Source organism: Suillus paluster (genome assembly GCF_016628075.1).
Source record: "Suillus paluster strain FC165 chromosome Unknown EDB91scaffold_2, whole genome shotgun sequence".
NCBI classification, from domain to species: Eukaryota; Fungi; Basidiomycota; class Agaricomycetes; order Boletales; family Suillaceae; genus Suillus; species Suillus paluster.
Window position 1 is genome coordinate 199,799 of NW_024537562.1, and position 26,100 is coordinate 225,898.

General features: G+C 50.2%; 7 protein-coding genes across 7 annotated transcripts; 5 read left to right on the forward strand and 2 right to left on the reverse strand.

Annotated features, from left to right (window-relative positions):
- The first annotated feature begins 1,601 nt into the window (after nucleotides 1–1,601).
- On the forward strand, nucleotides 1,602–2,354 carry EDB91DRAFT_251982 (uncharacterized protein). The gene is made up of 3 exons (XM_041326600.1): nucleotides 1,602–1,618; nucleotides 1,682–2,169; nucleotides 2,244–2,354. The coding sequence occupies exon 2, from the start codon at nucleotides 1,783–1,785 to the stop codon at nucleotides 2,116–2,118; it is 336 nt and encodes a 111-aa protein (XP_041183488.1). The 5' UTR covers nucleotides 1,602–1,618; nucleotides 1,682–1,782; the 3' UTR covers nucleotides 2,119–2,169; nucleotides 2,244–2,354.
- A 1,763-nt stretch (nucleotides 2,355–4,117) lies between these two features.
- Nucleotides 4,118–5,214, forward strand: EDB91DRAFT_1213909 (uncharacterized protein; the record flags this gene model as incomplete). The annotated part of the gene is made up of 3 exons (XM_041320788.1): nucleotides 4,118–4,345; nucleotides 4,407–5,061; nucleotides 5,115–5,214. Exons 1-3 carry the CDS (start codon nucleotides 4,216–4,218, stop codon nucleotides 5,212–5,214), a joined length of 885 nt encoding a protein of 294 aa, XP_041183489.1. The 5' UTR covers nucleotides 4,118–4,215.
- A 1,366-nt stretch (nucleotides 5,215–6,580) lies between these two features.
- EDB91DRAFT_252093 (tubulin binding cofactor A-domain-containing protein) lies at nucleotides 6,581–7,502 on the forward strand. Its single transcript, XM_041326602.1, has 4 exons — nucleotides 6,581–6,878; nucleotides 6,925–7,030; nucleotides 7,098–7,184; nucleotides 7,246–7,502. Exons 1-4 carry the CDS (start codon nucleotides 6,820–6,822, stop codon nucleotides 7,327–7,329), a joined length of 336 nt encoding a protein of 111 aa, XP_041183490.1. The 5' UTR covers nucleotides 6,581–6,819; the 3' UTR covers nucleotides 7,330–7,502.
- EDB91DRAFT_252083 (uncharacterized protein) lies at nucleotides 7,369–8,368 on the reverse strand. Its single transcript, XM_041326601.1, has 3 exons — nucleotides 7,992–8,368; nucleotides 7,785–7,934; nucleotides 7,369–7,735 (listed from the first exon to the last, which is right to left on the reverse strand). Exons 1-3 carry the CDS (start codon nucleotides 8,097–8,099, stop codon nucleotides 7,469–7,471), a joined length of 525 nt encoding a protein of 174 aa, XP_041183491.1. The 5' UTR covers nucleotides 8,100–8,368; the 3' UTR covers nucleotides 7,369–7,468.
- A 491-nt stretch (nucleotides 8,369–8,859) lies between these two features.
- Nucleotides 8,860–16,736, forward strand: EDB91DRAFT_252280 (uncharacterized protein). Its single transcript, XM_041326603.1, has 13 exons — nucleotides 8,860–9,587; nucleotides 9,634–9,738; nucleotides 9,788–10,490; nucleotides 10,545–13,521; nucleotides 13,573–14,861; nucleotides 14,910–15,127; nucleotides 15,178–15,348; nucleotides 15,401–15,504; nucleotides 15,555–15,698; nucleotides 15,746–15,836; nucleotides 15,888–16,049; nucleotides 16,100–16,254; nucleotides 16,307–16,736. The coding sequence occupies exons 1-13, from the start codon at nucleotides 8,975–8,977 to the stop codon at nucleotides 16,394–16,396; spliced, it is 6,822 nt and encodes a 2,273-aa protein (XP_041183492.1). The 5' UTR covers nucleotides 8,860–8,974; the 3' UTR covers nucleotides 16,397–16,736.
- EDB91DRAFT_1042485 (Low temperature viability protein-domain-containing protein) lies at nucleotides 16,536–18,399 on the reverse strand (the record flags this gene model as incomplete). The annotated part of the gene is made up of 5 exons (XM_041312997.1): nucleotides 16,536–16,732; nucleotides 16,787–16,966; nucleotides 17,016–17,376; nucleotides 17,424–18,200; nucleotides 18,259–18,399. 5 exons carry the CDS (start codon nucleotides 18,397–18,399, stop codon nucleotides 16,536–16,538), a joined length of 1,656 nt encoding a protein of 551 aa, XP_041183493.1.
- A 135-nt stretch (nucleotides 18,400–18,534) lies between these two features.
- On the forward strand, nucleotides 18,535–25,237 carry EDB91DRAFT_1095565 (uncharacterized protein). Its single transcript, XM_041316943.1, has 19 exons — nucleotides 18,535–18,749; nucleotides 18,811–18,859; nucleotides 18,917–18,989; nucleotides 19,041–19,280; nucleotides 19,338–19,486; nucleotides 19,534–19,758; nucleotides 19,809–20,828; nucleotides 20,881–21,315; nucleotides 21,363–21,482; nucleotides 21,533–21,694; nucleotides 21,742–21,852; nucleotides 21,901–22,128; nucleotides 22,182–22,249; nucleotides 22,297–22,656; nucleotides 22,713–23,252; nucleotides 23,302–23,492; nucleotides 23,540–24,401; nucleotides 24,449–24,727; nucleotides 24,779–25,237. The coding sequence occupies exons 1-19, from the start codon at nucleotides 18,715–18,717 to the stop codon at nucleotides 25,119–25,121; spliced, it is 5,490 nt and encodes a 1,829-aa protein (XP_041183494.1). The 5' UTR covers nucleotides 18,535–18,714; the 3' UTR covers nucleotides 25,122–25,237.
- The last annotated feature ends 863 nt before the right edge of the window (nucleotides 25,238–26,100 follow it).

Here is a 26,100-nt window from a genome sequence, read left to right on the forward strand (position 1 = left end):
AGGGCAAAACCAAGTAGCATGTGTGATCGACCGATCTCATACTTGATCGTTCGACGTCCAGACAATCATGTAGTGCACGGTCGTCGGGACACCGGTAGCGAAATGCCTCGCTGCAACCCTCGGATTTTGACCCACTCAGCCCAGACGAGCTACAACGACAGCATATACGGCGGGAAATAAGCAAGATGCCCTCTGGCTTCGCTTACTTCTAGTGACTCACGATTGGCTGCACAGAAAAGAAGATGATCCCCGGGGAGCCGGGGCTCCGGGCTCTGACATCCATGTCAATTAGACTCTTGAGTCCTCGGATAAGGTATAGTCAGAATTGGGCACTCTGGGTTCATATTCTTAGCATAGAGGTGGAGCTCTTCTCCACTGATGCGGATATGATTTTAAGCAATGGCTCCACGTCTCAGAAACTAGACAGCGGGTAGTATTAGTGGTGCGCGGAGGGCAAGTAAAGTTGTTACCAAAACATCCTATGAGGGCTAGGCCTCTGCCCGCAGAATGTACCTGACGAAATGCAGTCCTCAACGCCAAACGTCGAGCTTTACCGGTCCCGAACCATAAATCTAGACATTCATCGCCGATGGAAGAAGCACTACCAAAATAGTAGGTGCTAGCTCCTTCCAGAATGGGCCGCCACTCTCGATAAGTTCAGCGGAGATGAATCTTGGATAGCGAAGAAGTGCCATTGGCAGTTCCATCGCAGAGAGAACGGGTGTTTTTTCATAGACGTGAAAGGGTGACGAAAGACATCCTGATCCGTGCAAAGCGTTTCATAGTCAAGAGATGTCGTCCATATCGACAAGGAGATGATCAGGAACCTCTGGGCACTACTGACTAGATCAATGACCATCGTCCGTGTACCGGGGCCTACGGCCTTCCCGGAGGGATCACAAGAATTGCCGCACAGCGGACAATTGAGTGATTTAGGAGCTGTGTGAACACTGAAACGAGTCTTTGCTTCGACTATTGTGACAGGATGAGCTTAAAATGCGCGCTCATTACAAAGTTCAGCAAGTAGAGCTTCGAACACGCCGTCATGCGAGGCATTGGATCGTGCGCGTGAGACCGAGTGCTTTTAACGAGATGGGGGGACTAGGTTGACCTAAGTGACTAGCTAGCGGTGAAGATTGAGGCCGCATCACGTACCCATGCGCAGGGCGGATATCACCTTTCCTGCTAGGGAGATCAGGTCAGATCCCCTCGTGTTCGTAAATATTCCTGGCTTGAAATCGGAAAGGCGATCTCTCGAGCTGAAAGTGACGCGGGGGCATTGCGGGGGGCAAGGCAAGATTCTGTGTTACACGTGTGACGAGAAGGCGTGACACGCTTACTATCACACTTGCCTTTTCAGTCTCTTTCCAGTTGAGTTTTTTCTAACCGAACACTTGCTCCACAGGTCCTGCGAAACGGAATACAGTTGCTCTTCCACCACTTCATTGATTCGCTATGAACACAGCGAGGAGCTGTTTTGAAGCGGCTCTTACTTGTGACTCGACTCCCTCGAGACTGCGCTCAATCTGCGATATAGTAAATGTCCGATCTAGGGGCTTACTACTTCATATCGCCATTGTTTGTTCTATGCTTCCAGAATGGAACAGAACCACTTGTGGTCTGATACTCACGATAAGTCACCACTCATGAAACTAATCGCTTACTTTTTTCCGTGCACTAGAATCAACAATTTTAACCGTCGATCTTACATGGGTTTCGTTCAGTCAAAACGAGGCTGCTGATAGGCTGACAGTCAGTCTTATCGACTGGGCCTCGCAGCTGATGCGCTTTGCTTACGTCGTACCTATCTTCGCTTCGACTTTGCCTGCTTCTTGCTTGCATGATACGCGGCGGGGTCTATGTAGTACGCGGGCGAAGCTGTTTGTAGATCACCGGCGAGCGAAACCTCTCACAATCCTCCGATCCGAGGATAGGCTAGATGCTTATGGAGCGATGCAGTGCATTCTCAGTGGATTGCGTGACCAGTTTTGCGCTTCTTTCCTGCTACAAAGTGGTCATATTGAACTTTGCTTGTTCTTGTTGGACTCATCCGGCCGTCTTTTCGTTCACCCGGAATATCCATGTACACCCACATGCTTCCTACCTTTGTGGCTGTGATCCTGTGATCAGGGGAAAGGTTTCTCACCCGTCCATTCCACAACGGTAGAGGTTTGTGCAGGGCTCAGCATCTACTGGGATATGAATGACGCATAACGGAATTCTTCTATCGGTATGGTCCGCAGCATACGACTCTAGTCGTGTCCCATAGGTCTGTGCGAGACACTCGGACTAGCTGATAGCTGTGTAGTCAAGCGGGCATCGCCTCTGGTGCGTGTTTTTCCTTAAAGTCTAATTACGTTTTCTCACTAACGTCATCTGATGTGATTGATCAACCGCCCTTCTCAAGTCATGCACGCATCAGTTCACTTGAAGTCAAACTCACTCGTATGATCAGATGCGAGCTTTCATTGGCGGAAAGGACTCTGTCGTGACCAGACATGGCATGTTTTTTGGACTATCCCCAAAAGAACGCGCGCTCAGACCCACCGTGGCTATGGATGAGGTATTCGATTACATAGACCGGCGGACCAAACACGGACCCACGGCGTAACATAATTCGAGTATAATAACTGCGCCTCGTTATGGACATGAAAGGGGTAATTATTCTGTGGTGTCATGTTATAATGAAGTTCTCTGACTTACCGCCGCGATATTGTCAGGGAAGGTTGAAATCACGGCATTGCTCATCGCGTTTAGCAACGCCTTAAGCCCTTGGGAGAATAATAGATTTCAACGAATAATAAGTTTCAGCGGTGCGTTTACATCGGCTGGGTGATCATAATTGCACAGCAGGCATTCCGAGGCTCATGTGATCAGTCTGAGTATGGCCAAGTAGGTGAAATACTAGCTCTGGGTGACAGGACATATTAAATTATACCAATAGTTGCCGAGAAAGACGGTGCTTGATCGGAGCATAGTATGGATCTCAATTTATAAAGTTAGCGCGAGTAGCGGGGGGATGAACGAAAACGTTGTGAGGTTTGTGATCCTCGTGTCAAGAAAAAAACGTTGATTGAGCCGAAGTAGAGGACCAGACTGGAACAAACAGCAGAGATGCGTCTGATAGCAGGGGCGGCTACTGGGGTCACCGAAAGGCTCCTTCCTTGGCCAGCCGGATCTAGATAACAATAATACCGGTCTAACAAGAAAATAATATTGGCCGAATCCGCGGCACAGCGGGCAAGATAATGATGCAATGCGTCAGGGTTGAGAACGAGACGATCGGGATTTGGAGTTCTGGGGGGACTAGGGGGAACCCGAAGGAAGGACGAAGCGACATGAAATAAGTGAATAGGGTAGCGAATGGGCTAGACGATCAGAGAAAAAAAAAGTTAGCTTAGGGTGAGTTTGACTGACGCTCGGGGGGAAGGGTTGGGTAACGGGCAAGAAGTGAAAGAATGGAGAATGACAATTTACCAATAGACCAATGGAGGGAAATGGATGCTACAAATTACATGCAAGAGCCTGAGCGGGTTGATGCTGATTTGGAATTGATCTGATGGCAAGTGGGGGGCTAGCCTTGAATTAGGATTGGCTCAGGAAAGGATCCGGACAACGAGGCAAAAATTTCTAAACTAAGGAGGCAAGAGTGGGAAGAGATGCTTGTCAATGAAAGCCCCGTTTGTGAAAAGATAGGAACCGCTCTACAGAGAAGAATACAGGGACTAGAAATACCGAAATCATTTTTGGCCATGAAGGGTTGAAGGCACAAACACGAGGCATAGCGGGAATACCACAACTTCCAAATTTAGTAACGTGTGATTTACATTCTAAATCAAGTTCTACCAAGCAATTTACGCCAGGGATATTTAGACGGAATCAAAACTTAACAAGTCCTCCATTCCCTTCTTCTTCAAATCCTCGAATCCGACTACCTTCCCTATTCCTCCTCCCCGACCTTTTTTTTTCTTACTCGCTCTGTTGTCCTATTGTGCAGTCGGCTCAAGGGTCTTTTGTTCTGCATCTCACGTAAGTCAGCAATTCTTTGTGCGCCTTTTTGTCTTTGGTCGTTCAATCTAACGAAAAGTAACAGGATCCCAGCGTATTTCAGTGCCAGCTTATTTTGACGATCATCTCCACCTAGCTGCAGTGCAAGCACCCGCCTTCCGTACACCGACACACTTTTTTTTTTCTTTACCCAAGCCTACTTTTGTCATGGAATCAACTCTCCTCGAGCACCCCCGTAGCCCCTTCATGGACGGACCCTTTGCATATGACTCGATTGCCAACCTCGAGCCGTACTTGCAGTACCCTCAGTCCCCCTATGGTGTTTCTACGATGTCCCGTTAGTATAATATGACTCATACATCACACGAATACAATAATTAACCGTGTTCTATTTTTAGTTCCTGGACCTTCGTCATCGTCTCCTCGTCTGGATTTCAACTCCTTGAATCTCACCAACTCCATTGGCGAGTATTCTTACTCATCCAGCACGTCATACACAACTGCTTCGCCAGGGCGCCCCTACACGCCCCCCGACAATGGCATCTCGCCTCCCGCTGTGTACTCCCTCAGTGGTGGCGAGCTGTCGTCAGATGGCCTGACTTCTGGCAGGCGCAGTCGCGGAAGCGGGACTCACTCCCCTTCCTCTGTCCACTCTGTTCCTTACTCCGCTGCCGTGCCGCGGTCGCACCGCTTCAACCCAATTGCGGCGCCTACCACGCGCTCTGCTACCAAGGCTACGCGGAGAAAGTCAAGGAACGACGACTCTGATGACGAAGATGACGATTTCCAGCCCTCCATCCCTGCTAACGCTAGCACTGACATGCGCCGCGAGACAATTCGTCGTCAACGCATCGAGTCAGAGCAGAGGCGTCGGGATGAGCTTCGGGACGGCTACCGCAGACTCAAGGATGCTCTTCCGGTCTCCAACCAGAAGTCTAGCAAGGTCTCGCTCCTAGACCGCGCTACGACTCACGTCAAGTACCTCGAGATGACCGCTCAGCAGCTCCAGACGAGACTCCAACAGGCTGAGGCCGAAGTACAGCGACTTCGCTCGTAAGCTTATCCTCAACTGCTGCAACTGCAACACAAGCTGACCTTGTACCTAGCGTCAATGAGGCATTGATGCTTGGCACCGCCGAGCAACGTCACGCCGCTGCTGCTGCCGCCGTTGCAGCAGTATCCCAGCAATCACAGTCAAATTTCTGATTGCTGCGCTGACACGGAGAAGCTCGAAAATCCGCAAAGAAAAGCACCGTCGGTTTACATTATCAGCATTGTTTATTCGCATGATCACACACGACACTGGAATGCCTGTCGCTGGACTACAGGTTTCACGCATACACAATGGACACTTAGCACGCATTTTTTATTTCATGAACTTCTTACGCATCGTTATGTCTTCCTGCGTCGCATGGATGGTGCTTGAGCGTCAGTGACGTTCTCTCCATTTTGGACAGGTTTCTAGGATCGCCTAGTGGCGCTTGCGCCGCTTGTTCGTCGACTGCTATGCATCGATGGACCTTGACGATGAAGATCGGATACCGACTGGATACGGATGATGTGTGGAGGACACGATACTGACACAAGACCGCAGGGCAGCTTGAGGCTCTTGGACACACCCTTCTGCGAGTGGTGTGCATGCTTCGCCGCCTCTGCGTGCGCTTCTTGTTATCACCATCATCCTCTGTTCTCCCCCTTCCGTCCCCATTCATCCTTCTCGCACTGAGACGAACGACCACTTCATTGTGGTACGTGCCTCGTGCGCGCCGATACACAGGCACATCATCATTGGCAACATTCTTACGATCCTATGCCTTTCTGGAATGTTACGTTATCATTCATCTCCGTCCTATGAAGATTATACCGCATCTAGCACGCTCGGCATGTTTTATTATCATCCTATTATCACCTTTTGTCATGATCCGGGCGACTGATCACCGCTTTTCATGATTCCTCTCCTGTTCGCGAGATCATCCAGCTATCTCGCGGATAACGCATGGTGACCACAGCATTGCATGTCTGTGGTGCAGCAATTGTCGGTTACCGCCCACTTGGGTTGGCATAGCGAGGGTCTTGTTTTCGAAGGGTGTTTACGAACAACGACTACATTTTCCACATCAACGTTTCCACGTTTCTGAGCAGCTCGTCATCTCTGTACCTCATTTGCTAGTCAAATGCAGCGTGCGCTGAGGAGACTTGAGCGCCGGAAGCATACGGCGATATTGGAGTTGGTCACTGTTGCAGTTCTTGACGTTCCGTCCACTCTCGCTTGCGGGTACTGGATCCATTGGTCGTCGACATTCCTGACACTTCGATTATCCTCACGCTCTGGTTCATACTGCCACTGGTCTGCTGCACATCACTTGCACTACTCGATTTGATATCATGTCTCATTGCCGCTTCATTTCCACACGCATTCTCTTTGTCGATTCTTCATCAAGCTCTTGTAGGTATCAGTTGTACTTGTCTTGTACTGGCGAGCGCGTGCTGTACTGCATCTGTAGAATTGTCATACTATATCTCAAGCAATGAATCGACTCTTCCGCCTTCCGAACAGAATTTCTGGAGTGATACTGAGATTATGCGGTCAACATGCATTTGCGAATGATTCGATCGATTATTTGCCACTCAATCGATTGTTTAATCCTAAGGACATGCATGTGGATTTGAATCAAGGGTCCTTGGAGCGGCGGAAGAGCCACTATGACCTTATCGATGAGGTCGATCCAGATGCAGCGGATCGATAAGATAGTTCAAATTCACGACGCTTGAAAGGCAAAGACCATCTTGCCACTTCTATTAATCACTATTATGTCGAATAAGCCAGCCGTTCACCGCCAGCTGAACATTAAGTCGGGCGTGGCGAAAAGGTGAGAATAGCGACTCAATGGTCGAAGCGCTAACACGACTTCTCAGGCTGTTAAAAGAACATATTCTGTATGCAAAAGAAGCAGAAGAACAACAGCGGAAAGTTGATAAGCTTATCGCGGATAATGCTGAACAGTGGGATGTTAGAAGTGCCGTGCGTGACAAGGTCATTTTACATTCATGAGAGGCTGAAGCTCATGTTACGACAATACGCCGATCAGAGAAGGATCTTGGAAGAGTCACACAGAATGATCAAGGATTCTGATAACCGACTGGGCAAGGCGGTACAAGATCTACGTGAACTCGTTGTGCGTATTTCCGTCTTTTCTATCTATCGCCAGCCCTGTTTATGTGCGCGTCTTTTGGAAGCTGCGGGTAAAGTCTCAAACTGAGTTTGCGGAAGATGTCGAGCTGCTGCATGCCGAGGAAGCACTTGAGGAGGCGAGCGTGTAAGTTTCGGCTCTCACCGCGCTATCCTCGCTTTTGACGCGATAACACGACCTTGACTTACGATTGCGTTATAATAGACACTTGGATTCGAAGGCCTCGGCATAAAACGTGTAGCTCACTGTAGTTTAGGTTTAGTTTGGACTCATGTATCCATTGCATGGCTTGAGGAAGTCTGTAGTCGTTCGTGCTCTTGTGTTGCTTTGAGGCGTGTCAGAGCGTCAAGGATGCCCACCCATGCGTCTCGGTCGACGCGCTCTTCTTGCAAACCTCGACTGGTCCCGTCAGCTCGTGGGAGACCGACACCAAGTGAAGGGGGAACAAAACCGAGTTGGGGGGCTGTGATTGCGGATGGGGCAATTCGTGACTGGCGGATGTGAGCCAGTGAAGAGCGAATGGCGACTTGTATTGACTGTGGAGATTGAGTTGAGATTTGTAGTACGCCGGAGGATTGGACTTACGTCTAGTCGCTCAAAGTACTCGCTCACTTCTAGAACGAATTGCTCTGAGCGCTCTTCTCCTTGAGGGTAGTTATCCTCGGGCTCATCCGTCTGCGGGAGAGTGAGCAGGGAGACGGATGATGCTGCAAGGAATAGGAGACGGGTAATGTCCTAAACCTGGACTGTGAGCAGCGTGCGGCGTGCCAGGCGGTGTATGTTACGGCTTACTTTTTCGACTTCACCTAGAGCGTATATCTGACGTGCTGTACGGCTTGATGTCCATATAGGATCGATCTCAGACGGATCGTGGTCCATAGGCGGTTCTTGGTGTGACATGAGGAGGAAGAACTTAGTCAAATTGCAATTGTAGTGATGGGCCACTAATAGCGCAGTCAGGCGAAGTAAGTAAATATTATTTGTGTCTCATTTTTACGGCGTATCATTAGATTTTAAAGTTCGTCTTCATCTATATTCTCCTTGTCAATTCGTTAGTTACAGCGTATCTGCAAGAAGAGGCGAGGACCCGCGGTCCTTTGAAAGACGCCTATCATATCCGCCAGGGACATGTAAAGGCCACTTCGAGTCGAGTCGAGTCGTTGTCGACCCTGAAGGTGAGAGCGTCTACAGCATGCAGTCATATTCTCGCGCTCGTAAATGCTTCTGTCAGAATCTGTCATGAGTTATAATAGGTTATTGATGACTGCGGGACTGACGCGAATTGGGGTAGTCAGATTGCGCTGGTGAACTTGTCATGTTCCAGCATCTGGGGACAGGAACACCGCAATATAAGCATGTCCCTGATCTGAGGATAGGGACACTGCAATATGAGATCCGGGGTGTCTTGAAGGATATTTCCCGTCCGTCACCTTTAATCGTAGATGTGTGTTAACTTCTTGCAGCGTACATAATTATATGGAAACGTGGGGTTTAAAATCTTCTGGTAGATGCTGCAAACGTCCTTGGACATGAACGTTGAACGATTGCTAGACGTGTATATATATTAGAGTAAGCAGCGCAGCGGGTGTAAGAGTAAAAGCGCATAATGATTGATTTGGTAATTGAACTACCTAAGAAGGCAGTCACTACTGCATTGACCAAGAACCAGCATGCACGTCCGATAGTGGGCAGCCAAAGACAGCAAAGGCACTTCATTGTAGACAGCCAGCTATCGATAATCTAGCTTGGGATACCGAGCTACTCCCGGCTCTCAAATGGAATCACCACTAACCTATTCTCCCGTACAGAGTACTCATTCGGGTCTTCCGTCGAGGTCGCGGAGCAGCACAAAACTTGGGGACGATGTCACCTCTTTGACTTCCTTCAATCCGTTCTCAGAAGAGGATGAAAACGATCATTCTTCATATGCCCTCGTAACCTCTTTATTCTCCCGAATGAAGAATAGCTTCGCTGCGCCCTTGACTTCTTCGACTTTCATACCGCCCCCCAATGGTACCTTTGGAGTCCTTCCAGGCGAACAGAGGCGCCCATCTACGGTCTCTGTAAACAATACCTCCGCCTTTTCCTCTCGCTCCTCTGCGCCTGAGCGCCCGTTGTCACTAACTGTCGTGCCATCAAGGACCGCTCCACCCCTCGTATCCTTGACACCAGTTGTATCAGATCCGCCATCTTTTGGTGTAGAACTAGACCGCTCGCCTTCACGTAGTGGTCAATATACTCCTGTATACGAGACTCAAGACGGTGGTCTCTTTGGAACTGCCATCCCTGGTTTCCCCATCCAGGATGATGCTCGTAGCATACGCACTTCCGCTTCATTGAATCGGTCTGCCTCTGTATCCAAGGTCATACGCCGCATTCGTGGTGAAGGTAAATATACTGACATTTTCTTACACTGTTTCTAATCCTGCCGAAGGTCTTTCTCGCGATTATTGGATGGAAGACTCCAACGCAAGGGAGTGTTATGATTGCAAAAGCGTCTTCACAACATGGCGACGCAAACACCATTGTCGTATATGTGGTGCGCATCCTAACTTTCGAATCAAGACTTGTCATTCATCCAAGAGCAGGTCAAATATTCTGTTCGCGTTGTGCATCTAATATTATCAAGGGTTCGAGATTTGGTCACGACGGTATGGTTCGAGTGTGTAATCTCTGTCTCGAGAAACTCGCAAAGGTCGAAGACGAAGATGATGACGATAGGCGTTCTGTCGTCTCTTCCATGGCCTCTCCATTCCCTGCCCACCAGTTTGGCGGCGACTCGTTCGGGCTCAGTCTTGGTCACCATCCCCAATCCCCATTCGCAGCCTCCCAGCTGTTCGGAAGGACGGACGAACCGTTCAATCTGTACTCCATCGCTGAGACAAAGAGACCAGCATCCGACAACGATTCTATACATGATTGGGAGCCCATCCGCGAGAGTGCACCATTTCGGCGGAACCTTTCAGAAGACGAGAAAGATCCACTCGCAATATCCAACTTCAGCAAAAATACTGCACAAACCGCTATGGTTCCTCGGTCAAAGACCCCAGTTGACTTTCCGGTCACTGTGCCAGTCAATGTCGAGGGCACCATGAGCACAATCCAATTTCCCTTGAGCTCTCCAGAGCAACACGGGCCAGAGAGTCCAGGAAATTATAATTCCATACGCTCCAGATTCAATAGCTTCGGAGACTTTGATATTGCCACGCCCTTTATCAGGAGCCGAGCACAGAGTCGACTCGATAACTTACCTACCATTGAAGGTTGGCGCACGAGGCGCGACTCCACCGCGTGAGTTTTTATTTAATATGTGTCATCCTGCATGATCTCATGCTACGGGCTTAGCTATGCTCAGGAGCTTAACCTAATTTCCATGTTCCATCTTCGCGTCATGTTGCGGCAAATGCTCACGACCGAGCAGATTCCAAATATCAAGGAATGGGAAGAAACTCTGCTCAAACTTGCCCTTCGCGTTGCTCGAGAACTCACTTTCACTGCCCTTCCGTACCACCAAGGCGAGGACATGGATGTCCGGCGATATGTCAAGATCAAGAAAATCCCTGGTGGCGCACCAAGCGATTCCGAGTACGTTGATGGCGCAGTCATTACGAAGAACGTTGCCCACAAGCAAATGTCACGCATGCAACGTAATCCCCGCGTCATGCTTGTGACTTTCCCACTCGAGTTTCACCGAGTTGAGGGTCAATACGTCCATTTTGGCCAGATTCTCAGGCAGGAAAAGGAGTATCTCGGAAACTTGGCGAGCAGGATTGCTGCGCTCAGGCCGCATGTAGTATTGGTGGAGAAGTCAGTGAGTAGGATTGCACTCGAAGCGCTCGCGCAGCACAATATCGCCGTCGCTCGTGCTGTAAAGCCCACCGCGATCCAATTCGTGGCCCGAATGATTCAGGGAGATGTCTTTTCGTCCATGGACAAGCTCGCTCTAGAACCTCGATTAGGTCATTGCGCACGGTTCCGTGTACAGACTTTCGACCACCCCCTAATTCCTGGGCGACGGAAGACGTATATGCGGTTTGAGGGATGTAGCCGTGAATTGGGGTGCACCATCGTTCTGAGAGGAGGAGATGTAGATACGCTCAAGAGGGTGAAGAAAGTGACGAGATTCTTGATGTTTGTCGTGAGGAACTTGAAACTGGAGACCCACCTGTGGAAGGACTCTGTGATCACGCTCCCTAGCTTGAGCGCAGAGGCCGTACCGGCAGGTATTGCTATGAAGCGCCATGCAGAAGGATCTGGCACGGCTTCGAACGCTGGTGCTCTTGTGCCTGCATCGGTATCTCTGGTGCATCTTGTGACTCCAGAGGATAAGGAGCGGCAACAGGCAGAGGAGGCGGAGATCAAAGAAGCTGAAGATGATCTTCCTGATGCTGATGCCGAGCGCATTCGTCTTTCGAAGCGTATTCAGCAGTCGTTGGAGCCGTACACCAAGACGTTCATATCCGTTTCCGCCACATTGCGTTTCCCTCCTCCCCAGCCTATCAGGAGGATGAAGGAGTTGGATGACGAGCTTACCCGTGCACAACGCGCTTGGGAGGACGAGATTGTGCGGAGAGAGGAGAAGGGCCCAGTTAAAAATGAGAGTAAGGCCCCCTCGGGCACGCCCACGCCTGCCAGTGAAGCAGCGGCTACTATCTCCGGAATTGAACCAGATGTGGATGATGTAAAAGCCCAGATTGAAGCACTTCCACTCCCTGATCTTCCGAAGACGCCAACTTCCGGTCTGTCTGACCTTGGCGAGGAACCCGCTGGTTACTTCGAACCTCAGCCAAGCTCCTTATTGCATGTCCTCGGAGGGTCGTCGTTCTTCCATTCGCCTCGCCTTATCGTTCCCGGCGAGAAAGAGAACACGATTCCCCTGAAGACCGCTGCCGACATTGCCTTGGAGAGCCAGCTCGGTATGGTCAAGTATCGCCACGAAGAACAGCGACGTATTTGGGAATGGTACCTCCGCAAGAACGCTGACGATTTCGTGATCGACCAGTACCAATGCATCAGCCTTTGGGAATACACCATCCCGATCGAAGAATTTGGTCTTCATCGCGCCTGTTTCGCTCCTGGATTGAAGTACATCAAGTTCTATGGCGAGAATGATTGCACGCTGGGTCAGTTCATTGAGAAGAGCGTTAATGAGACGCTGGTTCAGTTCCTCGACCCGAAAGCGAACTGCACTGGGAAAGGATGTAACCAACCGCTCGCAAGGCATTGCAAGGTCTTTGTGCATAACGAGACCAGGCTTGCAGTTGCTGTTGAGCAGTGGGATGGGCAGATCAAGGCCAAGGGTCCATATCTCTATCCTTCCCCAGAGACGATCACGACCTGGAGCGCTTGTCGGGTATGTGGCTCAGCGACGCCATTTATTCCCATATCCGAAGAGATGCAGCGGTACTCCTTTGCCAAGTTTTTGGAATTGCACTTCTATCCCGCAGACGTACAGCTTGTCCAAGGCGCTGGCTGCCAACACAACATCTACCAGCACCACATTCGGTACTTTGCCACGAAGGGAATGACGGTGCGGTTCCAGGCAGATCCTGTCGTCGTCCATGAGGTTGTTTACCCCGCTATGCGTATTCGCATCCGTCCGGAGTCGCAGCTGGAGCTCAAGAATGCAGATTACGAACGGCTGCACCGTCGGAACACTATGTGGTACACTGCCCTCGTCGATGATCTCAAACTCATCAGCATTGATGCAGCTACTGGTGATGAAGAGCAGGATGCGAAACTCACGGCCGACATCAACAACTTGATTACACGCGCTGAAGATGAGAGAGAGGAGATCGCTCAGTTGATCAACAAGATTTACAAAGAGTCGACCCCGATTGATACGCTAGCTTTGAACCAAGTTCGATCGTTCCGACAGGACAAGATTGTAGCATGGCAACAGGACTTTGACAAACTCCCGAAGCCGAGAGGCACTCTGACTCTGGACAGGAACACGCGGAGGGTATCTGCTGCCCTTGGGTCTGTGAGGGCGATGTGGCCGAAGAAACCCGATGTTGCAAGTCCTGGCGAATCTCATCAGCCTTTTTCCAGTGTGTCAGAGGCGGAAGAGGGAGCGTCGAGTCGGAGGCGGATTACCGGAGAGTCCTTTGTATCGTCTGCGTCAGAGGCTTCGGAGCCTGAGCTTGAAACTGTTGCAGAGAAGACAACGATGGCCACTTCTGATACAGAGGCTCCCCGTCCTTCAGTTATTGAACCCGAAGTGGCTATCAAACGCAAATCGGACCCTGACAGTGACTCGACTATTGGTGCATCTAAAGACGACGGGGCATTGTCAGACCAAGATGCATCATCGACGACACGAGTAAGTGTATCCAATCTTCTTTGGACATCCCCAGTTTACCGTATTATCAAGGCGGAGCAAACTGAGGCTCGTGTTGTTACAAGAGCCTCGAGGCTGCCTCGACGGCCGCAGGCCCACCCTAGTGTTGCAGAACTAGTGGCTCGGTACCAGGAGTACCTGCCCCCACAGGGTGTTGAGGAACTTGCCAAGACCGCCCTCGCTCCATTTCCTCCTGTGTCCGAAAGCGAAGCAGAATATCCCGCACAACCACCGCCTCAACGGTCTACCATACGCAGGAACAGACATGAACCCGTCAAGAAGCCCTCGGTCTCCGATTTCGAGTCTAGCTATGCCGCGAATGTAGCCTCGAGGTACCTCAACCGTCGCTCCCTCGGCACTCAAAATTCACGCATACCTGGAACAGTTGGGTCCTCCTTCGAGTCTTCAACGGCATCTCGACGGCCGTCGCCAGATAAACGTGGGGTAAGACCTCTCCACACTGACCCGGTGCCATCATCACCGCCCACCACATCCAAACCGCTTCCCGCGGGTGGTCGCACCCTGCGGCGGAAGGCATCTGCCCGAACCCTCCAAAAAGACAAAGCACCCTCTCGTCCTACCTCAGTCGTGCCTAGTGCAAAGCCTCCGTTCAGACGACCCCCTCAAGGTGCTGGAAGCAAGGTGTCTAATATTGCACGGCATTTTGAGCGCATAACTCGGGATAACGAGCGAGCAAATAGACGTTATGCGGTCATCAGGGGTCGTAAGGCACGGCCAGTTGCGTCTGCTCGTGCTACGGTTGAGGTTTTGGATAGCATCAAAGATGCGATACAGGACGAGTCGGAGAGTTCTGATAGCTCTAGTGAAGCAGACGATGAGGGTGGTGACGAGGATGAAGCACGAAAACCGGCAGATAAAACCACGATGGAGTCGTCGCCAGAACAATCTGTCACACTTCCTACCGTCACTGTGCAGGACGCTGTAGATATTGCATCAGTTCCTGTGCCTGCAGACGAGCCTTCCTCAGTTCCTCCATCATCGACACCGCCACTTCCGCCGCCAGCTCAACAGCTCGGGTCAGTACAATCATTTCCGCCATCTCCTTTCCTTAAACCCGAGACCCCGGGAGCGAATATCCCACCAACCCCGCCTCCGATTTTGCTCGACGAACCCGGGAGAAACTCGATATTCAAGCAGGCTTTCCAGGGACTATCCCAAGGATTGTTCTCGTCTCAGATCCCACCGCGCAAACCAGATCCAGAGGCTGACGATCCGTTGAATGATCCGGAGCACATTTTCCGTGATTCTTCAATGGTCGTGAGGACGGATGAGCCCACATCTATCATTGCATTGGCGTTGAAGTAGGTCATTTCTGATCAGTCATCTTGCTTATCACTGATTACTTGCAGTTCTCCCCAATACCGAGAAATATTGGCCAAGTCGCGGATCGAGAAACGCACTGCTCGAGAGCCAAAGCTGACTGATGGAGGGGAAGCGTTCATGCCCGACGATCATTCTGTCGCGGAGTCGTCCTCGACATGGGGAGTAGTCAACGTCGAGACTGCAGAATCCGGTAACCCCGCGGAGGAGCTCAAATCTGCGTCAACGAAGATGCCTTGGGTGATTAGTGAGTGTATTGTACTTGAGCCAGTGTGCAATGTGTTGACTTCATTTTAGCGTTTGAAAGTGGTGGTTTAACAATCAGTTGTACCGTATTGTATCCAGAACAGTTCGATGCTTTGCGCAGAACATATGATTGTGAGAAGAGTATGGTTGAGTCGTTGGCAAGGTGTGTCAAGTGGGACGCCAATGGAGGCAAGTCTGGCTCGGCGTTCTTGAAGACAAGAGGTCTGTATTGGATTTCTAGCCCCAGTGTTAATGTTACTGAACCTTCCACAAGACGATCGTTTCATTGCGAAAGAGCTCTCGAAGGCAGAGCTTCAGACGATGGAGACGTTCGGTCCGGCATACTTTGACTACATGGCATCTGCGATCTCTGGCAACGTAAGCTGTTTCTTTGTTATGCTGCAAGTGTTCTAAACGATTTTCGTCAGCGTCCCACTTTACTCGCCAAGGTGTTTGGGTGCTACAAATTGACGTTCAAGAAGACGAGAGACAAGGGTTCGAGCAAGGCCAAACTGACACATATGAACCTGCTTGTGATGGAGAACCTCTTTTACGATCGTCGGTTTTCTACTGTGCGACATTTGCCTGCGATATAGACAGTTGCTGACGACCTGTTTAGATCTATGATCTGAAGGGATCAACCCGCAATCGTCACGTGCGCTCCACTGGAAGGGAAAACGAAGTACTGCTGGATGAAAACCTCGTCGAAAGTGGGTAACCTATCTTCGAGACGATGAAGTTACTGAACGTCACTTCCGCAGCTGCTCATCTCTCACCGTTTTATCTCCGTGAACACTCGAAGCGCATACTGAGAGGAGCATTATACAGTGATACCAAGTTTCTGGACGACATCAATGTCATGGATTATTCACTTCTCGTCGGTATTGATGCTCAGACCCATGAATTGGTGGTGGGTATTGTTGGTAAGTTGTAATTCGTTCCTGTCTCTGGCGATGTATTCACTTCGTGCTAGACTACATTCGCACCTACACCTGGGACAAGAAGCTCGAGAGCTGGGTGAAGGAGTCTGCCTTCCTTGGCGGGGCTGGTAGAGGAGAACCCACCATCGTTACACCCAAGCAGTATAGACAACGGTTCATTAGCGCTATGGACAGATATTTCCCACTAGTGAGTGGACACAAGGTTTTTTTCGCATGAGTTTAATGACCTTTTGTTCTAGGTCCCTGATCGATGGATGAAGCAGAAAGACATTCCAGAAGAAGACCCGTACAGTTTGAACAGTCTGGCTGAACTTTGGCCAGACTGGTGAAGCATATCACGTCCATTCATTCAACACACATGCATCATGTCCGTTCCACTGTAACCCTACCATACGATACGTGCCTAGTACATACTCGATGATCTAAATCCTGTACATTACACCATTTTGTTATAGAGCGACCTGTATACTACAGTTTTCTTGTTCTAGTACTCTGAGCCTTGTTTGCAAGGCCCTGTGCTTGGTGCTTCATTTCGGCGGAGAACTGCTCCTGTGTCGCCTTTTTCTCTACACGACGAACTTGACGTTCGGCCTTGACAGCTTGTTTGCGAGCTTTTTTGTCTTCCTTAGATTCGTCGCGCGGGCGAGATATGGTTTGCTTGACCACTAGTCGGTGGAACGTTAGCGAAACATCATTCGCGTAATCGGAAAGATGTGTACCTCGGGACTCTTCTTCCCCTTCGGCAACAAAATGCAACTCATGATGACGTTCTTGCGTCTCCACGACTTGAGGATCCAGAAAAGGAAGACCAGTCTTGGGGTCAAGTTTGATTTTCGGAACTGGCTTCGATGCTCGCGCTCGGATGACGCGGGGATGATTCTCTAGGTTGGAATACGTTGCTATTCTGCTTTAGATTCAACTTTGCGTGAACGAGATGACCCAACTCACTCAGTACAGTCTCACAGTCCCATCTATCCTCTTTCTCCGTGGCATCATATCCGACGAAAAGTCGGTCGTCATCCAACTCCTCATCGTCATCATCATCTGCCGACCTTATCCGTACCCGCTCATCCTGGCCCATTGCCCGACGCAAGGTGTCCAGTTTCTCCGGGCCTGTGTCCCCCGGAAGCACTGGCTTTAGTTTTCTGCCAAGCAACTCATAGTTGTCCATGAAGTCGTCCATCATGGCCTCGAAATCTTCTCGCGAGGTGATGAGCTCAGGAGCTTCATCTGAAAGTTCAGACGAAAAGTCATCATTCTCTTCCTCGACCTCTTCTCCTTCATCAGAGCCATACTCTTTCTCCATCAGCTGCAAGTGATCAAAGAAAATAGCCTGACAAAATCGGTCACAATTACCTGATCGAAGCGCTCATCTAATGTCATTAACGTTTCCGTGCGGTGCATTGACGAGCTGCTCATGCTGTACCCAGAGGCATCGGAAGTGCCTTTGCGCCTGCGCTTTCCACCGATGACAGGTAACTTCGGTAAATTTCCTATGGTGTCCCCTCCTTCTGAGTGGAGTTCGTCATCGGAATCGCTGGGTGGAGGTGCTTCCTTTTGATCTTTCTTGAACTTGGCGAAGGCCGCTTCCCAGCTGTCAGGGTCCCCGTGATCCTCCGTAGAAGGGGCATCCTGTGGGGTATCACTGTCCTCATAGAACTGGTACCCAAATTCCTCATTGTCATCTCGCTCTCCATCTGCTACCAGATCGCCGAAAAAGTCATCCTCTATACCATCATCTACGAACGCATCATCCTCCAATGCCTCAAGAACTTGTCGGAGATGGGGGTCCATGTCCGGCTGAAAACCTGCGATCGATGAGGGAACGGCTTCCTGCGACTCATAGTTCCTGGGCATCTCAGATGCCGATGGTAGTGCCTCTGCCGGCAGATCGCGCAAGGATATCGGATCCTTTGATTTGCCTTTGCCTTTCGATTTGTGAGAGGTAGTAGGTGCTTCAATGAGTATGCTTTCTACGCCCTCTTCCTCTGCACCAGCCGTACGTAGATGCTGCATGTAGTCATACTCTGTGTCGTCGAAATAAATTCCATATGATGCCGCTTCGCCGACACGAGCGTCATGGGCAATATCATCGGGAGAAAGGAGGGACTCAAGATCGGCACGAGTCTTTCCCTAGGAGCGGGGATTGAATGAGCAGCGAGGAAAAATACGTATCGACATAGTTGCGCACCTTCTTGTCATTCGCTCGTACAAATGCCTTCAGGACATGCTGACTGGCGTCAGGATCGTGAATAAGCGGATCTCTCTGAGATCGGTGCACAAGCTGGAAGTGCTGTGCTCCCGGTTGTCTAAAAATTGATTTTTGGGGCATATTGCAACCAAACGACAATGACCTGTTTCTTTTGATTAGTGCTGAAAGGAAGAGTGATCAATGTGAGATTACTTGTCCTCGAGGTAGCACAAATTATACACAGCCACCGCGTCTCAACAGGTTATTACGTAATCGCGTCGGTTGTCCCTGCGCCGTCACCAATCCCACCCGTGAAGACCTTAACCAACGGTCTTCACCTTCAGCCGTCCATTTCGCCTTTACCTCTTGCATTCATCTTCGTGCAGCCCATTGAAGACTTCTCGAATACAAGCCCAATTTCTCGGGTCATTGCCCTTATTCGACTGGCAGTCAATCATGCAGCGCGAGCACAGTCGTCGTGGCTTCTCTATATACGTGTTTTCGTTTTCGCCCGCGTTTCTCCAGTACTGACACCTTTTTTTTCGTATATACTAGTCATCAGAAAGTTGTTCTGGAGATTGACTTCTCCGGCTCTCTCTGGGTACGTTGTAACATAGGCCACTCATGCAGGCGCTCACACAACAGCATTCTTGAACAGGGTTACACAGAAATCACGCTTATTCCAACCAATCCCAACCTGAGAACTATTCATTTACACTCCAGGCAATGCAGTATGTGCTGCGTTTGAATTCTGAATATCCTATTTGACGTGTTTTCCGCAGCGATTCATTCGGTTTCTGTCGCGTCACACCCAGCGGATTTCGTTCACCATGATCCGCTCGCTCAGATCAATATCTCAAACCCTCAGGACTGTCATACTTATCCAGAGTTGAAGCGGAAAATATATTCTGCACTGGCCGAAGGCGATGAGGGTGAACTGTCGATTACGATCCCAAAGGAAGTTTCGCTTCGACAAACTGGTCATGCAAATCACTCGCTTGCGAACGGTCATCTCAGTGAAGGTAAATTTCAGTGTTCGAGGGTTATATGGGATGTATTTAAACTGTTTACCGGATAAGCTGCCACACCTGAGCCTCAGACCCCTGGCCCCTTCCATACCCCCGCACCCAGTCCAGAATTCATGCCTATAGTGGTCCACATTGACTACAGCCTGAGAAACCCAGTGGATGGCATCCAATTTGTACTGCCCACCGACTCCTACCCATATGTGAGCAACTTCCATGTTCATGATTAAGAAGTTCTTATGTCTTTCAGCGCGTACCGCATGTATACACGACACCGTCGTCTCCTGACGCTGCGAGATGTTGGGTTCCATCCATTGACAATTTGTGGGAGAAGTGCACTTGGGAGTTCGAATTTGTTGTTCCTCGGTATCTCGAAGAGCCTGATCCCGGTCAGCGCGGAGAGAATGGTGACTTCGAAGAGTCCCAGGAGTCTATACCAACAGTAGTTGTCTGCAGTGGCGACCTCGTGGAACAGGCATGTGATCCGCATCTTTCCCATTCGGCGAGCTAACAACGGTCGCACAGGTTGCGCATCCCAACAACTCGAACAAAACCATATTCTTGTTTTCTCAAACAGTTTTGACGTCTGTGCAGCATGTCGCTTTTGCTGCTGGCCCATTTCATGTGCATCTTATCCCGACGGAGCTTACATCAGAAGATACGTCTGGCATATCACAGCCTCTTATGCATGCGTTTTGCTTGCCCGGTCATGAAGCTATGCTTCATTCGTCGATTTCATTCCTGCGTTCGGCGATGAACTTCTACAGCACAGAATTCGGTTCCTACCCGTTTGGGTCATACAAAGTGGTGGCGGTCGACGAAATGCCTGTTCAGCGCTTCGACAGCTCGACACTTTCCTTGATCACTGTGGATCTTCTTCATGGCGAGGACGCGATTGAGCAGGTCTTGGAAACGCGGCAAGCACTTAGCCATGCGCTGGCTTGTCAGTGGATGGGAATTAACATCCAACAGAAGACATGGTCAGATACCTGGCTCGTCAACGGCCTTGCCTTGTATATCACCGGCCTATTCATCCGCAAGCTACTGGGAAATAACGAGTATCGATACAGACTCAAGCGGGACATGCAACGAGTCGTCGAGTGGGACAACGGATCAATGCCGCCCATCTGCCAGCCTCAGCATCATGATCCTCCAGATTCCATGACGTTACCTTTTGTCAACTTGAAGGCGCCCCTCGTGTTGCACATTTTGGACCGCCGTCTCGGCAAGTCTGGTACCTCTCTTGGTCTTCCTCGTGTTCTGCCGAAGATTTTTTTGTCTGCAATGAGCGGAGAGCTGCAAAACAATGCTCTATCGACGCACTCGTTCCTGCGTACCTGCAGGAAGGTCAGCGGAATTGATCTTCGGTCATTCGCTGAGCAGTGGATATACGGTAGCGGTTGTCCGGCATTCGGATTCTCTGCTTCATTCAACAGGAAGAAGATGGCAGTGGAAATTACGATGCGACAGGATTCACCTGCGTATAAGGCACTTGAGCACAATGAGGTGTCGAAACTGTTGAACAAGCCCGTTCCATTCTTTGAGGTACGTTTACGAGCGGTTACATCCTGTTTAACCCCCTCATCAGCCTCTCAAGGGCCAAATGACTGTTCGGATCCATGAGGCGGACGGTACTCCTTATGAGCACGTTCTAGACATTCGCTCGCCCTTCAAGCGCTTTGAAGTTCCTTTCAACACGAAATACAAACGTATTCGACGAAATACTAAGCGATATCTTGCACGACAAGCGGCTGCTCAGGCTGCAGCAGAAGGTGATGCCGAAGCTGCTGAAGCCATGGGTCTAATCGACATGGGTTTTGGACTCGAGATCTGGGAAAAGGAGAAGGAACGAGAAAACTGGAAGGTGGCTGACTGGACAGAGGAGGATGAGCAGGTGATGTCGGGTGCGACGTACGAATGGATCCGCATGGACGCCGATTTTGAATGGATCGCTGCTATCGCTTTCGAACAGCCCGACTTCATGTGGGTGTCGCAGTTACAGCGAGATCGTGATGTCGTCGCGCAACTGGAAGTAAGTTATTTGTCGGCAATATATTTTCCTGGCTTAAACTTTCATAGGCTGTTAATGCTCTTGCAAAGCAATCCACCGCCATCGTTTCGAGTACGTTCACCAAGACAGTGCTCGTCTCCAATTACTACTATCGCATACGATGTGAGGCCGCGATGGCCCTAGTGCATGTTAGTGTGTTTATATTTCTTACTTGTTGTCTCTGACGTGAAAACATCAGTGCGCTATTCGGAGACTTGACTTCTTAGGACTATTTCATCTGTTCAAGTTATTCCTTCGCTACTGCTACGACCCAGAAGACCCCAACCAAGATTTGTTTGCTCATACTTATGTCCCAAAGCCTAATGACTTCTCTGACCTGGCGGAATACTTTGTTCGAAAGGTATGTTTTCACAATGCTACTTCTATTCACGACTCACAAATTTTCAGAGCCTCGTTCATGCAATATCTCAAGTGCGCTTTGAGAACGGCAAGACGCCCTCAGTAGTTCGTCAGTTCCTCATCGACCAGCTTCGCTACAACGACAACACGGCCAACCCGGTGAGTACAACTCCGTCACAAATAGTTACCGGTCTAAATGTTCTTTAGTGCTCTGACGCGTTCTATATATGCACTCTCATTTCCGCCGTTGCTTGTGCTACTATCTCGACTGCTCCTCCAGAACGTGGCGAGCTCCTTCGCGAAGAAATTCGGTCGGAGCATACCACCGAGGATGCAAGCTTAATGAAGCAGGCGATCGACGAGGTCAGTAGGTATCGGAGCATGGACAGACTCATCCCGTCACCGAAGAATGTTGTCACCACTGCAGTGTTGGAAGTGAGTAGCTTCATGCATGTGAGGGCATCTCCCATTAACGACTTTGACCTCAGTTCTACTTGATTCTCACTACCGCGAACCTCATCCCGAACGATCTCAGGGTCTTTTTCCCTCTTACCCGGTATGTTATAATGGCTGTATATTCTACTTCGTCTGATTGTCTCTCAGTGAGGGTAATTATACCCAAGTTCGTCTCGCCGCCTTCGATGGCCTTTTCATGTCCAAGTGGTACACTCCCGCCATCATGCGCTACGTATTGGCTGTCATGGCGAATGACCCGTCTCGCGTGGTCCGGAGACATGTGGCCCGTAGCGCATGCCAAAGTTTAGCTCTCTTGGTGTCCATGGGGGAGATGAAGAATACCGTCAAGGATACAGAGTCTCTACTCATCGAGGAAGATGGCACTCTGCCAGAAAAGTCGAAAGAAGCGAAGAAGAGTGAGGTCGACTTGATGATCAAGGTTCTCAGGAAAGACAGAGAAATCGGCAAGAACGAGGTGTTGCGAGAGTTTTTGATGTCCATTGCTCTGTGAGTTCTGAGATATTTTTCGTGACTATCCGCTCATGCAATCATTTGACATCAAGTGCACCTGATATCGACCAGGAGGTGCGCTGGGGTATCATCAAGCTAGCTGACATTGTCCTTCGGGGAGTGGAAGAGACTCCGCCAAAGGTCACTATTCACCTGCCCCCTACGCCTGTGGCTGAAGTGCCGCCCCCGTTACCGGTGGTGAAGGCGCTGCCGAAAGCCTCTCGGCCTCTCAAGACCGGGGGTCCACCTGCTCGAGCGCCCGCTGTTCCATCTGCTCCCCCTAAGCTCAAAATCATGCCTGGCGGTGCTCAAGCCCGAAGCAACACTTTATCTGCTACTACATCCGTTGCTGCAACGCCTCCAGCCCGCACAGGCACCATGGCTCCGCCCCCAGCTCCTGCAAAAGCCAAAGGCAAACCTAAACCCAAGCTTGTGAATGGTGTCAGGCCCCCTCATCTCCCGAAGGCACAGTCAGCTGGAATGAGCTTGAACGATTTGCGTGCATCCCGCAATGCGCTTAAGAAACTCAAGATGCATAAGAGCGCGTTGCTTTTCATGCAACCCGTGGATCCCGTTCGAGACCATGCTCCAAAGTTTGTATCTTGATGATGACCTTCTACTTTCTCTTACGCTGTGATATAGCTATTATGAGGTCATCAAGAATCCTATGGATCTCAGTACCATGGGCGCTAAAATCGAGGCGGGCATGTACAAGGACCGTTTTGCCTTCGAGGGAGACTTCCGTCTTATGATAGCAAATGCGAAGCAGTACAACCCGTCTGGAACATACGCCCATACCGAGGCGATTTTCTTGGAGACATTCTTTGAAAAACGTGAGTTCAATAGCACAGAAACATTGCTTTCCCTTACCTCTGGCTAGTTTGGAACCGCATTCAGAAGACTCTCGAAGCTGCTAGCAAGAATGCAGAGCCTGTACCTGTGGAGAACTTGCCCACCATCATAGTGAAGAAACAACCCACAGCTACTTCGTCAAAGCCTCCTGCAGTCTCAGCCCCGCCGCCACCTCCGCAAGCAGAGGCTCCAGCACGTCCAGTTATCAAGCTCAAGGTTGGTGGTTCGCAAGCTAAAGCACCGCAACCAGAGCCCTCAAAGAAGGCGGCGGAGCCCAAGGCTTTGCAGAAACCCAAAGCGCGCAAGCCCAAAGCCGTTGACGATGCACCTCCGCCTTACGTTGATGATGGATCCCATGACTTGTTGCAAGAAGTCATCGCTATTGAGCGAGAAAAGGATGAGGAGAAGCGTACCCGAAAGACCAAAGATCCTGTTCGGGAATCACCCCCTGCAAGAGCTTCGGGCAGTGGACCACCTGGGAAACGCAGGAAGACGAGTGGTGACGACGATGATAGCGAGATACTGATGTTAGCCCCATCCCTTTCCAGGAAGGAAAAGCCTGGCGCTCCCAGCACGCCAGCCGTAGAGCCGTCCGTTACGCCTACTCCGAGAGTGTCTGTTAGCAAGCCAAAGAAAGATAAACCTGCAAATCTTCGCGATTCAGAATCTGCCTCCGAACCCCCGCGCACCTCTATCAAGGGCAAAGAGAAAGAGAAAGAGAAAGAAGTTGTGCCTAACAATACACCGACGCCATCGAAGGCTCGCAAGATGCAGGCGACCGCTCCACTCAATGAGAAGAAGTGTCGGGAAATTCTGAAGGTCATTTTGAAGGTGCCAGAGTGCGTTATATTCGCTCAGCCTGTAGATCCTGAGAGAGACGGTTGTCCTACGTAAGCGACATCTTGCACTATCACGACTAACCCTGAAACTGGTATAGGTACTATGAGGAGATCAAACGCCCGATGGACTTTGGTACTATGACCCAGCGTTTGAACGAGGGAAAGTACTCGACCATGGAGGACTTCCAAAAAGACGTCGAACTGGTGTTCAGTAACTGTCGAAAATTCAACCCACCCACTACGTACCCTGTCAACTGTGCGGATGTGGTGGAGAAAGTCTTCAGGAAAGAATGGGCAAAGGTGATAGAGAAGAAGATTTCTTGGACGGAGAAGAGGACCTTACAAGCACTGATGACCCAACTGGTGAAGGAGGACGTGTAAGGTTTTTTTTCGTCTATGGTGGTTCAAGCGCGCTAACTTTACCGTAGTTCTTGGGTATTTCGAGAACCTGTCGACCCTGTCATGTTGGGTATCCCGACGTATTTTGACGTCATACCGAAGAGGGATGCAAGAGACCTGAGGACGATCCGCCAGAAGTTGGACGCTGACAAGTACGACTCGGTGGAAGGATTTGAGGCAGACATCGACCTCATGATCCGAAACGCCATCACCTTCAATGGTGCGGACTCTGAAGTCGGGCATATCGCGGTGGCCGTGCGTGACCGGGTCAAGGAGCTGTTCGGCGGAGTCAAGGCGAGTGTAGGGACCAAGAAACGCAAGGACGGCGAGAAAGGGACACCTCAGCCGTCGAAGAAGGTGAAGCTCGTCTGAGGATCGTATGTTAAATTACTGCAATAATCCATTTGTATCTATTACTACTCGCTATTCTTTGCTATGTAATTGCTCTCGCGGTAGCCACATCGAACTCTCATCACAAGCAACTCCGCCGCAGCTGCCGTGACGAATTCATTTTTGGTGAGCGCTATATAGTGGTCCTTACTAATCGATCACAGATGCTCGATAAAAGGTACCAATGCCCAAAAGGCGCCTGTATCGGAGAGGTTGCGGAGCCGTAGTGACAGTTCAAAATTCAGGGGCTGTTTGAATGGCAAGCTGTTGTCAAATAGTGACGAACAACGCCTCAGATCGCGACTCCCCCGAACTTATGACCGCTATTCAATACTCAAGGTTGAGCAGCTTTGCTGGATTGCACACGTCGTTTGGTAGCCTTTTTCTGAACGAATCCTACCCACAGTAAATCACTGCTCACATACTGCACGAGCTGCGTGGTTAGCGACCGCTAAGACTGAGGTACGCTCTTCGCCAGATGTGGATGAAGAGGACACGTAGCACCGACTGAGAGCGAACGACGTCCGAGGCGAGTATTACGTATCTCATTGGAGATATGGAGATACTCGAGCTCTAGCTGAGGGTGGGATGGTGCTCATCCCGTACTACAGAAAAATCCTTTGAAACAAGGGAAGTGGTGCGGGGAAACCTGTACCTTTCGTCGGACTGGATGGTCAGGCTAACTCGAAAGCAGCTGCGTGACGGCAAGTTCATTGTTTTGGATGATACAGTAAAACCCGTCGATGATAGCGCCTCCTGACCTTTAATTTGCGCCAGATGACGATTCGATGCCATTCTACATGCCGGCGACATCGAAGATGCGGCGGTGTATGTCTCATAAGGCAGTTTTTCGCATGTAGTTGGCTCATGTTGACCTTACCAGCAACCTCCGACTCCTCCTGTGGTGAAAGACGCCACATCTTCCACCCTTCTAAGGATTCTGAAATGACTGCAATCAAGG